A 13,091-nucleotide genomic window follows, 5' to 3' on the forward strand; every position below is an offset into this window, starting at 1 on the left:
AAAGATTTATGTTTCTTGGGTTTAAGATGGTGGCAAATTTTGACTCTTGGAAGCTAAATGTATCTGGAAACGTACTATTCAAAAGTATTTTGTAGAAACTGTTGCTCCTCACAGCTACTGCTGATGGATCTGTGTGAACAGCTTTACAAGTCTTGACTACAACTACAGTGACTGCTCAGTCAGAATTAAAACACGTTAACTCTGCTAAATGCATATTTGGGAGAAAATAGTCAGGGTTCTACATGACATTTGTCTTCGGCTCTGAACTAATTAAGAAATTTAACTCTTAATTTAGTTCTTAAAAAAAAGAATGAGTGAAAGTTTCATAGACAGGATTATCGGCTTAGTAAGTTAGTCAGTGATCATTTACAACTGGTACCCACTTTAATTTGAGCTCAATTACAATGACTGAAAATCACCATGAGGACTATCTTGCACTTATCTGGAGTCCTTGCAGATGTTGAAACATGAACCTTAGAGCTGATGCCTTTAGACCACAACCCATGTTAAACTGAAAATATGTCCAAAAGACTTTGTGCAGGTGATTTTACATTATGGTGTGCTTGAAAAAGGAGCTTTTTAGGGTTTTAGATAGGGATTATATCTGTAGAAAGGTGTCATTTTCATCAACCTTAGGATCCATTTCACAGGAGATTTAAGGTCTCTAATATCTTCTTACAGACCTATGAATAGATGATTTAGATGATTCTTTTCTTTTTGGTGGTTTAAGCCCTTTCACCCGTTCTGCCTTCTATAAGCTTTTTGTAACTGGCAAGTCCTCCTAATTTTAAGAAACGCACCTAATTTTAAGAATTTTCAAAGAAATCCACGTATGTAGAGTCTGCAGAAAGCAAAATGCCAATTAAAGACTTATTATAAAAGGCAGAGATCTACGCATTGCATGTGGAGGTGTAAGAAACAGTCAGGCTCCTCATGGAAAGGAATTAATCGTTTGCATTGCTGGACCTGCCAGCTGTATGTTTACCTCAGTGTAATGGAGATCTCAGGTGATTGCACCTTCACCCAAAATTGTCTTGATTGCATACAAGTAGATCTTTTCAGTGCTCTTAGTGAGGCAGTAATTCCCTGGCTTGCCTCATGGCTATAAGGTGCTGTAAACATTGTACACTACCCTGACTCGCATTGCCTTTTAACCCCTGTGGATGCATTTATATGATATAGCACATGGTGTCAGACCATAACCTGATTAGTAATTAGTATGCTTTCCCTGGAGTAAATTTTAAAGCTTATTTATTTCAAAGATATCCATAACATAAAGGCTGGTAGAAAATTGTATAAAAATTGTTTTTAAAAAATCCATGTTTGGCACTAGTGTATTAAAAAAAGTCTTCACTATAAAGCTTAGAAGAATCTAATAAAGTAATTACCAATTTTGAAAATAGGTATATTATTAACCTGTGATTCTAACCACTGTGAAAAAAAATATAAATAGAAAATGTGCTTAGTAATGAGTCACACGAATTATAACCTTTGCAAACTCAAGACAATGTACAAAACTGTAACAGCAGAATGTGGGGACCAGAGGCAGTAGTCTCTTCAGAGCTGTTCTGCAGTTCTTATGAGGTTACTACAAAGCAAAGAGAGCTTTGTGAAGAAAAAATGAGACATCTTCATCTCCTGCCACAAAAGAAGAAAGACAGAAAGATAGATGAAGGGTTGTGCTGTCACTCTCCTTGAACCAATGCAGACCAGCATGAAAACCACCAGCAACACCAAGGGAAAGAACTAAACAGAGCAATGTAAGCACTGAGAACAATGTACGAGTTACTACCCATTAAATGCTTTAGGGGGCAGCAAGACATGAAACCAACCCATAAGTTAATGAACAGGTGCTGATATGTATGTTCTTTGAGCACGGTGGCAGTGGTAACTGTCCTTTTAAAAGGTTTGGAAGATGCCAGTTTGAATCCCTTGTTGCCGGCCAGCTGCTCATTGACTGGGCTGATTGCAAAACACAAATTCCTCTTCTCATTTCAGCTGTTCTCTCTGAATAGTGGGCTTTCATAGTTCGCCGGTTACACAGACAGGTATCACAGCTAACATTTACAGACCCAGAGTTCTCATCTGTTGCCAAATAGGACTCAACTTGTCTGAAGCCCTTCTTTTGATTTCTCAATCAGAGATTATATTTATTACACAGAAAGGCTGAAATCTTGAGCTGTGCTTTGGCATGTACCGCGTTCATTCTCTCTGCTTTTAAGAAATGTTTGTGAGAGCTTTAGTTCCATTATTCTGTAATTGTAGGGTTGCTTTCTTTTTTTTTTTTTTTCTTTTCATTTTTGATTGTATATTCATTCCGCTTCTGTGTACCTAAAATATCTTACATTCCAAGTGAGATGTTTTATGCTAAACCTTCTTGTAAAGGATATTCCATGGTGGATTATTGCAGTTCTTTCAGTATCTGTGCGTTACAAGTGATGAGCTTCTACCGACCAAAGAAACGAAAATGTAATCTAGTTCTTGGAAAAATACTTATAAGGCTATTTCTGGGATTCTAAATGTAAATGTATATGAAGAGTTAACCCTGTGCTTACCTCATAGGCAATTGTTAGTTACTAATTAGTGGAAGTGCTGCTTCCAAAAGGACTTTTTGCCGTGCTCTGGATTAGAACACTGAACGTGGCTTCAGTAGAGAGTCTTGTACACACCCCGTCAGCAAGTGTGATTCTTCATAGGTATAATCGAATACATTTCATTCCTATAGTGAAGATAAAATATTCATCTTTGGGCTTTGTTATTCTACAAAGAAGAAACTATTGGCATGGAAATGGGATTTTACTTTGACTTAAGAATATGTGGTTTTTTTTCTTTGCATCTTAGTAAAAACATGTTATCCATTTCACAGCATGGATCCAGATAAAGATTTTTTATCTACTCAGATGTCTACTGACAATGAAGTAGAGAAAGAATACAAATGATCTTTCTTTTTGCTACTGCAATTTGGACTACTTTGAGCTTCAGTATGCAGTTTGATTTTTCTTTCAATAGTTATTAATTATGTCAAAGTAGATGCATATTTTTTTTTTCAGTGGTGTTTTTCGGGAGGGCAGGGAGCAGGTGCATTGCACATGCATGAATTTTAACTGCAGGCTCTTGTAGAAGGTTGTATTACTTAAAAAATATGTATCTTAAGAGCTTCAGAGTCCTCCTGTTTGCAATTTGGCCATCGACACATTCTTCTAAAAATATATGCTTTGTAAATGAATGCTTATTTCATGGAGAGCAAGTGGGTTTTTTTGTTTTTTTTTTTTTTTTTCCTGCTAGGCTTTACAGAAGCCCATGAAAACTGACTCTAGGAACTTTTAAAAACACAATTTACCATCCTAAGTTCTGTAAAAGAAATGGTTTATGGCAATCTAACTCTCAACCTTGGCAGCAGCAGCTTTGTTCAATTCATTTTGAACGATGATTGTGGTAAAGTGGCCAAATAAGCCATTTGGAAAAAGTGAAGCAGTTTTTGCAAGGGTTCTGTGATTTTCACTTTTATTTCTCCCTGTTTTTGCACTCTCCACATCTGAATTTAAAGATACACCTGCCATATGCACATCTTATTTCCTGTGGTACTTGTTCTTGACTCAGGTAATGTCTGTTATTCCTGTAAATGAAAGAAATGCAGATTTTCAAGAATCTTTTAGGATTCCTGTTTTTTTTTGATTGATCTATGAGGTGATATATGGTTTATATAGTTTGTTGGGTCTCAGTCCAGGTGTATATTTAACTTTGTATATTTAACTTCTGTATATTTAACTTTTCATCAGCTGTTTGGCTACAAAGGATTCGTGGTTTTATGTGATCACAGTTGTGCATGTTTATTAGTTTAATGTGGTACGAGGTCCAGTGCTTCTAGTTTTGTATTTTTTAGTAGAGCTGCTGATTTCACTCCACACTATATTATGAAGCGCATCCTACATTTTATCTTATTCTTAATTATAGAAAACTTGAAGAAGAGCAAAAAAGCTGGCTCCATTCTTCATTTTTTATGAACAACATTGTTTAGCCATCTATAAACCAGATGTTGCAGCTAGATGCACTGAGGCCTAAGCAGGAATGCCAGGGAGAAAATAAAATAAAACTCATTATTTAAAAAAATGGTAAATGTTCCTGTGTCAAATAGCCACTTTGCCCTGCATTGTTCTGCTAACCTTTGTCTTTCTATGCTGTAAAAGGCTATTTGCCCTACACAGATGATTAACCCACAAGTGAGAATGCTTGTTGCAGCTTTCTCTTTTGTGTCTATAGTATGAGTATTCCAGGCAATCTCAGAGAGAGTAAAAGTGTTTTTTCAAGTGAAAATGTGATTTCAGGACTACAATAATGAAGTACTTTGGCGAAAGTTTGAAACCCCAAACTACTAATACCTTTCTTTGACAAAATTTAAGTCAACAATGTTCTTATGATTAGCTTCTTACTACGTCATGTCTTCTGCTTTCAGTTATGTACTCTGTCTGATATTATTTAAAGGAAACATCAATTTTTAGCAATTGCTGGAGCTGAAACAGGTAGAACCTCCTAGCAGCAGGCATGTCCCTTAAAAACTCCACTTATTCGAAGCAGTTGCGTTTTATGATTTCCTTTCTCCTGCAGTTGTTCATTTTTTTAATTATTATTTTTTTAGGATATTTGAAGAGAATGAACATCCAGCTTTGCTAAACAAGAAGCATCAGCTGTATAAACCGTTACACGCCCCGTGCATTCCTCAGAAACTAGTCCAATCTGTACAAAGTATTAGATTTAAAATGCAAGGAACAGAAACAGGTGCAGTGTGTTTAATGATCTTTCTGTGAGGATTTTGGATTATTTTTGTGTAAATGAGTAGAAACCATGATAACAAATCTAGCAAATGGCTCCTACTGTGACATTTTAAGCCACGCTTTCAAGGGAAGCTGGGTACTTAACCTGTCTGTATGTTCCAAAAATCTCCTGTGTCTGATTCCTCTTATGTGTGCGTTGAGTAGCATGACAGGTGTACCTGATGCATAGTGCCAGAAAAATCCGTAACATACCTTTAGCGTTGTTTGTATAAGCATAGTAAATATTAACCAAGTATTACTTGCAGTAAATTGATACTTTCATATTTTGTCATAACTTTCTTTTATCTCTCTATTAACAGCAACATTTATTCTCTTTGTTCCCAAGTTCAGTCTAATAGTGACGTGCTTTAGATACTTACTTCTATTGACAATAGTAAGTAATATTTGTTAATTTAGGGAAAGAAGAAAAAGAAAAACCAATGGAACTTTCAGTGCCCACTAGCAGTTCCTCCAGCCTTGCAGAAGAATCATCACAGGTACACAGATCTCCCACTGGTAAAAACATGACATTATATAATTTATTGTGAAATAACAATTGCACGTGCTGCCTCATTTTAATTTTTTGCTATGTTTCAGATGGTTATTGACACTGCAGGGACTGATAACCCACAAATGGCCCAAGTCCCATCAATAGCAGACTTACAAAATCAAATGCAATTCAGGTAACTATTATTTAATAATTTAATTTTGATTCTTGAGATTAAAGTCGATGGAAATAATATATATTCAGGCAAATGGTAATTTTTTTCTTTTAGACTGCGAATTCCTCCAAAACAGATGACTTCTAATCAGCAGTTTGAAAGTGAAAATGCAGCAATAGGTAAAATACCAGTACTTTTTTTTATAGGATGCGTAGTTACTGTATGCTGGATCAAATAAATATATAAGAGAAAATCCTAGGGGCTATATTTCATTTTGGTATTAAGTGAGTCACCGTTTGTATTCCGCTTCCACTGTGGTAATTGTGGCCTTCAGCAGCCTCGCTGGGGCCTTGAGCAGCCTGGTCTAGTGGAAGGTGTTCCTGTCATGGGATGGAACTGGATGATCCTTAGGGTCCTTTCCAACCCAAACCATTCTATGATCATTTAGTTCAAACTTTGCATATAACAGGCATGCAGGGACCTGATTTAAATAGAGACTGAACTGCTTAGTAGCGTAGGAGTCATTCTGCTTTGACCATTGCTAATGAGGAAAACCTTCAGCATCCCTTGTAAATCCATGCTCTAGTTTTAAATTACTTGGGTAAAGTGAAACCCAGTCTGAAAATCTGCCTAGAAGGCATGAGAAAATGCAAAGAAAAGGGATACAATGAACTCAATAATTTAGGAATACTGAAGCATCGTATGAAGATTATTAAACATGAAAATTAACTCGAGAAATGCATACAGAATGCTTACAGAAAAAAAATGAGGTAGTTACAAATACACCTATAGTTTTTGAAATCACAAGGCACTGAGATTCCACTTACGTATTTTTTTTTTAAATTTTACTGCCAGTTTAGATGCATGTCTGTTGGGTGTTTTGTTTGGTGTTTTGTTTTTTTGGTTTTTTTTTTATAAATAAGATAATTATCTATCCTGAAACACAGGTTCTCAACCCACAGTGCCTGAAACGTTGCAAAGTCTGAAGCTTAGAGCAGGCAGTCTGATAACATTCTTCTCACTCCTCATCTGGCTTTTGCCCAGTCCTTTAAGATGTGTTTCATCAATGTCATATGAAAGTGCTTTTTATATTGTTTCCACCTGGTTTCTATTGACTGGTATCAGCACTCTCAGAGGGCAACAGCTGGATTAGGCAAATATAGCACTCTCAGGGAACAATAGCTGGGTTTGAAGAACACGCCGAGCCATGTGAAGCAGCCTGAGCACTGCTGTAACAATAGAGAGTGGCAGAGTACAGCCTGAGCACTGCTGTAACGATAGAGAGTGGCAGAGCAAGGCGTAGTTGTTACAGACGTAGCCACAAACTGCGTTATGAAAACTACAGTCAAAACGCTTCCTTACCAATACCAACAGCAGTGCCAAGTTAGTAAAGCTTTTCCAACATAATTTTTTATTTACCCCTTTAAAATGCTCTCATAATACAAGCAACGCTGTCTTTTTTGTACAGAGAACCAAGAGGCCAAATGTGATGATAAAGAAGCAGATGAGCCAAAGGATTCTTTGTATATACCTCAGGTAAGCAAAGCCTTTCTTATATTGTAAATAATTATTTTGTTTAGAATAGTCAAAGTATCTTGAGATATTTGAATCTATTGGCAAGAGGTAAGTGTCAAAATTTGGCAAATTTAGTTGCCTATTATAAGGTACCCAACAAGCGAGTTGATGCCTTCTAATTACTGTTCATCACATCAGTGTTCTGTGGGGCTTTAAGTTACCTTAAAAACAGGCTTTTTAGGATGAGTATCTTATGCACATCCTAATTTTTTGTATGAATTGGTGTATATAATTTTCATTTATGTGAGCCGATGAAACATTTAAAAAAATACTGTCTTTGAAACTTATTTCTCCCACAAAACCATAGCTCTGTGCTGGCTACAGAGGCTGTGTGGCTCTGTTGGAGCTGCTTTTATTCGCTGTGCCAGAATGTGAGATCAAGCTCGCCATGCTGTGAAATTCACACCAGCTTGCATGTACAGGTGACACCAAGATGTGCTTTAACACCATTGAGTTAAGTACCACACAGCTGCTGGTTCACCACTCCCACAGTGGGATGGAGAAGAGAATCAGAAGGGGAACAGTACAAAACCTCGTGGGTTGAGATAAAGACAGTTTAATGGATATAGCAAAGGCCGTGCACGCTAGCAAAACAAAATAAGGAATTCATTCACTCCAGGCAGTTCTTTACCCATTTCCAGAAATACAGGGCTTCATCATATGGAGCAGTAACTTGGGAAGAAAGATACCATAACTCCAAACATCCCCCTCTTCTTCCTTCTTCCCTGCAGCTCTTATTGCTGAACACAACATGTGATGTGCAATATCCCATTGGTCAGCTGGGGTCAGCTGTCCCAGATGTGTTTCCTCCAGGCTTCTTGTGCACCCCCTGCCTGTTCGCTGTTGGGGCAGCATGAAAAGCAGAAAAGGCCATGACTCTTTATAAGCGCTGTTCAGCAATAACTAAAATATCCCTGTCTTATCAATGCTGTATTAATCACAGATCCAAAATATAGCACCACACAAGCTATGAGCTCTCAGCCAAAAGCAGTACACAAGACCAAGTTTGAGATAACCCTCATCTTCTGATTAGCTCACTACAAACTGATGCCTGCAGACAGTTGATGGAGAAGAATGTCTTTAAACCAATACTGTGTCTGGTGGATATTGCCCCAAAGAATCCAAGTGTACATTCTCATTTAACATTTTCTGAGGAAGAGGAAATATCTCAGTCAATGGAAGCATATACTGACGGTCATGTTCCTTCATTTCACCAGCGAATATGAAGAGGATTGCAATGTGACTTTAAGCATTATGCTAAGATATACTTTAGAATGAAATAGTTTTTTTAATTAAAAATCATTGTTTTCAGGCAGCCCATGAGTTTCTTTATGTTTTGGATGAAAATTTTCATATATTGTTTCAGTGACACGAAGTCTGTTTTAAATTAGATAAATCAAAGTTATAGTTTTAAGTATGGTGAGTGTGACATTGTGAGCATTTTATTAAAATTCTTTTATTTTCATGAGAATAAAAATACCTAACTAACCCTAAAACATGTAGCAACTATGTATATAGTTAAATGGACTAATGATTACTTCAGAAATTTTATATGCAATAAACATTATTGTCTATTTCTTTTTAATAGGACATACATCCATGTTTCAAGTCAAATGAAGATAATCCTGACACAGCAGACGAAAGCACAGAACACTTTTTAAGAGCACCAGAAACACCTGAGTTTGTAGGAACATCTGACTTGAAGGGGAAGAAAACGCCGTTCCCTAAAACACCTCCATTTGACTTGTATGATTTCAGGTTTTATTTTGGTTTTGAGTAAAGTTGTATTGATATTTATTGCAGAAGCCTTTATGCTGGTTTTTAAAGATACTACAGAAAGACTTCTCTAGAAAGCTTTTCTGTAAATATATGTCTTTGAGTTACGATAGGTAATTAATTAGGTTTTATTCCTAAAGTATCATCTCCACTTGAGGCTGATTTGAAAGAGGGGCATGAAGCTTAGAAAGAGATGAGACACAGGTTCTTTGTAGTTCCTTTGCTAAAATTGTTGCCTTTTTCTGCAATAATATTTGTCACACCAATTTCTGTCTTCAAGAATTTTGATAGGGAATTGGTAAGAGTATCACCTCACTTTGCTTTAAAGAGTTGTGTTACCTGTTCTGTTTTGCAAGAAGCAATTATTGATGGAAGCTACGGGAATCTATAAAAGTGACAAACCAGAAAAATTAAAATGAGCAAAAAAGCCATCCATGCACCTTTAAAAATTATTAACGTAGTTTCTTCCGCTCTGTCTTCACAGCATTCATAGTTTAGGTTGTGAAGAAGGAACATCAAAATCTCCTGCTTTCTTTTCTCTCATGAACTTCTCCCAGAAGTCACCTGGTTTTAATTTGTTTGATTCTTCTGTGTTTGGGGCAGAAAATTCATCTGATGAGGTAAGAATGAGGATATACTTGAGAATATTAAAATAAATATTAAATACACTTGAGAATATTAAATTTCCACAAAGCAAAATATGCTAAGAAAGCAGCATTGACAGTGAATGAGGTTTTCAGAATAGCTGTTACAAATAATTTTTTACTAGCTTGCTCAATTTTAGGTTTGATATCCTTTGAAAATGCTTATCTCCTTTTCTGGTGACCTCTTTATGATGAATTCTGATCAAGTATGAATCTTTCCCATATAGGCAAGATTGGGTCTTTTGTAAATGTACAGGTGATTCCCAAAAAGGCTTCTCGTTCAGCCTTGCAACGCAAAACTTCAGGTACTCTGGCAGAACTCACAGCTCACATGCCTGTCCCGTGTGGTTCTGTCTTGCTGAAATGGGGAATTAAGTACCTAAAATTCTACTTTTTCCACCTCCGTTTTTCACAAAATGCAGAACACTGAGCAAAGGAAGAAAGGTCTGTCTGTTAGGAATATTGAACAGCAACTGTGGATTAGCAGTACTTGAATGGAGGAGATAAGCTGGCAACCGACTGGGACAGGGAGTGGAATTCAGGTCTTCCTTTTCCTTTGCAGGTTCCCTAATTACTCCAGTGCTCTGGAGTAATTTTCACTCCGCTGAGCCAATGGATAGCTGGGTATTCAGGATAGATGTGTACCAGTGTGTAGTGCAGTGCTTAGGGATCACTCCCTGGCGATGTAGATTCAAACCTTTTTACGAAAATAAGGAATTTGAACTCAGGTATCTTCTGTTTCAGTGGGTGTGCTCAGCCTTGAGGCTACTAGATAAAAGTTGAAGGAGGGAAGAGGGAAAACACTGTTTTAATTCAGGTTTGGCAAGATATGTTGATATCATAGAATCCTAGAACAATTTGAGTTGGAAGGGACCTTAAAGATGGTTCAGTTCCAACCCTCCGGCATCAGTTGTCTGTGGGAGAGAATAGATTGGCAAACAGTTTGTGAATTGCTTGGGAATGAGGTAGGTATTAAGTCACCTAATGCTGTCAGAGCTCACATTGTTTCATGCCTGTTCAGTGGCAGAAACAAAGAATTTACTAGCCTATAACAGTCATGTTGGATTCTCTAAAGTTAGATGGGAGTTCTGAAGGACTTAAGTATCCACTGTGAATCTAGCTCAAGAACTCCTCTCAAGAGGGGCAAATGGTTATTGTGTTACCATTTCTGGCAAAATCAGGTCCTACTCAGTAAGCAGTAATTAAGTTGGTGCCTAGGGGTTTTCCAAAATGTTACAGAATGAAATAATATTGGATCTTTTCAACTTCAAAAACCTCAGGAAGCCATATTAGATTTCTTTATGTTCTCAATCCGGTGGGTTTTTTAGAAGAATGGAAGGAGTGTGTATGTAGATGTAAGCAAACATCATGAAATCTATCTTACCAGCTTACCTTGAAACTTTAGGGACTGATATATACACTTAAATGCAGATTTTGTGAAGGGTGCTAACCTTCACTGGGACAGCATCTTAGCAAAACCAAATGATCTTATTATGTATTAGCATTAGAGCTTATCTTTTTTCTTTCTCATTTCTTAAATAAAATGACTGTTTATATTTCAGACAGAGGAAAGTTATTCTGTGGGAAACTTGAACCCCTTGTCCCCACAAAAAGATACAGGTAAGTTGGAAACTCAGCTGTCTTTGTGTGTACCAGCTGTCTTCTACTTTTGCTTGTGGGGCTGACAAGCTCATGATCCTGCACCTTTGGCTGTCTGAACGGATGTCCAGTTTTGATACTGTAGTTCAGTGGTTCATTGTGTTTGTTTTCGCTTTGTCTAGCTGAAATCTTTCCCTTCATGTTTGAATTCAAATGTATGAGCTGTCACGAAAAAAGAAGCTTGACAAAGAAAGAAATAGGGATGGCGTTAGGGGGGTTTGACGCAAGCTTAGAGGACCTGCAAGGGAGAAGAATTTTAGTGTCAGAGCTTTTTCACTGATAAAAAGAACAGTTCTTTTAATGGAAAAAGCTAAAGTAACCAGTAAATACTACAATTTAACTTAAGTCTGCACCTTAGTATCGGAAACAGTACACCTGTTGAGTTTTCTTCCTCTCTCAACTAAAATGAAAATCATATTTCCATTTGGTTAAGGAAATCTCGATAGTAAACCGACTTCCATCAGCTTAGACCATCAGAGGTACACAATGTAAGAACAGCACAAGTAGGTGAGAGGAGAATCAGACTTAATAAATAGTATCCTCCACTCACACAAAGTGAGACACACACATTTACACATTCTGTGTGAAATTCTGTGAAATGAAAAGCCAGTTTTTGTGATATCAGTAGGATCAAAACTTACTCCTGATCAAACACTTTCCTGAAGGGAGCTGTAATCTACTCCTTTTTTTTGAGTTGCTGCAACTGCAAAGCTACTTTTTTGAAGTGGATGAACATGAGGTTGTGTGCATATGTAATCATTGCAGAGAAAAATGTGTGAATTTTGTGTTACTAAATATAAAACTCCGGTGTTTTTCTGCCACTAGCTTTGCTTCAAGTATTTCAGTGATTGAATGTATTGTTCTGTAGAGAAGGAAGAATCTGCAAAAATGTATCAGTTTACAAAGACCTCTGTTACTTAGTATTCAAGATATTTCACCCAGTATATTGTGTAGAAGTGTTTTGTTGCTCGAAATCATTCAAGTACTTCACACTCCATTCTATGTAGATTCTAATATTGCCCTTCTGGAAGTACCATTTCTAGTGCAGAAATAGACAACTGCGGGCTGATACTCAGAGGGATGTTGAGACTACAATATTATTAAAGAAACATGATGCTGAAAGCAATATTCTTTCAGTAAGATTTAGTTTAATAATAGATATAATTTGTATTCCATATAGGAAGCTTGTTTGGGAAACCAGAAAGTGAGGATGTGTTTACCTTTCCCTTCTCCTCGGAATCGACTTCTCATGCATTTGGAGATGGAAAAGATGACTTTAGTTTTCCATTTGCGTTTGGACAGGATCAGAGATCATCACAGCCTCCTTCTGTGAAAGGTTTTCATTCTTCTTTGGAAAATACAAAGCCATTTACATTCTTTTGAATACCTTTGACTTCCTTTTAAATTATTTTCCTACTTAGCCTTGACAAATGTTTGCAGTTTCTTAAGTTAAAATGCAAAGTGTTAATCTTCTCCTTTCATGTAAGAATACATTATCGCAATTGCTGTGTGAGCATGTGCGTGTTCGTCAAACATGTGTGCTTCGACATGCAGCTTTTATTTTTCTTATTTATTTTCTAGATGTGTTGTTCTCATTAAATGTTACGTTACACACTGGCTAAATTGGTACTTACAAGCAGCAGACGTATCATTTTACAGTAGTGTGTCAAGTTAATATCTGTGAGAGAGCATCTGAACTTCTAGATGACTACTTTCAGCCTATGACATAAACTAACTTGCGTAGAAAGTGTTAGTAACTGTTGATTGTAGCAACAGAAGCCGAATTTGAGTTAAAGGCAACGTTCTTAAGTTAGCTGTTAAACACTGAATATTTATAAAACCTTTGAAATAAACGTTTTTGTTCATTTTACTTAAAGTTTTGTAGATATTTCTTAATATCTGATGTGAAATAGTGTGGCAATTATAATACTTCATATTTCAACTTCTGTCCTTCTAACTTAAAA

The 13,091-nt window shown here is 36.7% G+C and overlaps 1 protein-coding gene across 1 annotated transcript in view; it reads left to right on the forward strand.

The window, feature by feature from the left end:
• The window catches only part of C5H14orf39 (chromosome 5 C14orf39 homolog), a 38,308-nt gene extending 25,446 nt beyond the window's left edge, over positions 1 to 12,862 (forward strand). The window contains exons 10-18 of the mRNA XM_009564370.2: positions 4,637 to 4,776; positions 5,229 to 5,308; positions 5,409 to 5,494; positions 5,588 to 5,652; positions 6,942 to 7,009; positions 8,637 to 8,794; positions 9,309 to 9,444; positions 11,031 to 11,088; positions 12,308 to 12,862. Coding sequence (XP_009562665.2) covers positions 4,637 to 4,776; positions 5,229 to 5,308; positions 5,409 to 5,494; positions 5,588 to 5,652; positions 6,942 to 7,009; positions 8,637 to 8,794; positions 9,309 to 9,444; positions 11,031 to 11,088; positions 12,308 to 12,510 — 994 coding nt within the window. The 3' untranslated portion in view covers positions 12,511 to 12,862. The remainder of the gene's footprint in view (positions 1 to 4,636; positions 4,777 to 5,228; positions 5,309 to 5,408; positions 5,495 to 5,587; positions 5,653 to 6,941; positions 7,010 to 8,636; positions 8,795 to 9,308; positions 9,445 to 11,030; positions 11,089 to 12,307) is intronic.
• Positions 12,863 to 13,091: the final 229 nt, after the last annotated feature.

Source organism: Cuculus canorus, chromosome 5 (assembly GCF_017976375.1).
Source record: "Cuculus canorus isolate bCucCan1 chromosome 5, bCucCan1.pri, whole genome shotgun sequence".
Classification (NCBI taxonomy): domain Eukaryota; kingdom Metazoa; phylum Chordata; class Aves; order Cuculiformes; family Cuculidae; genus Cuculus; species Cuculus canorus.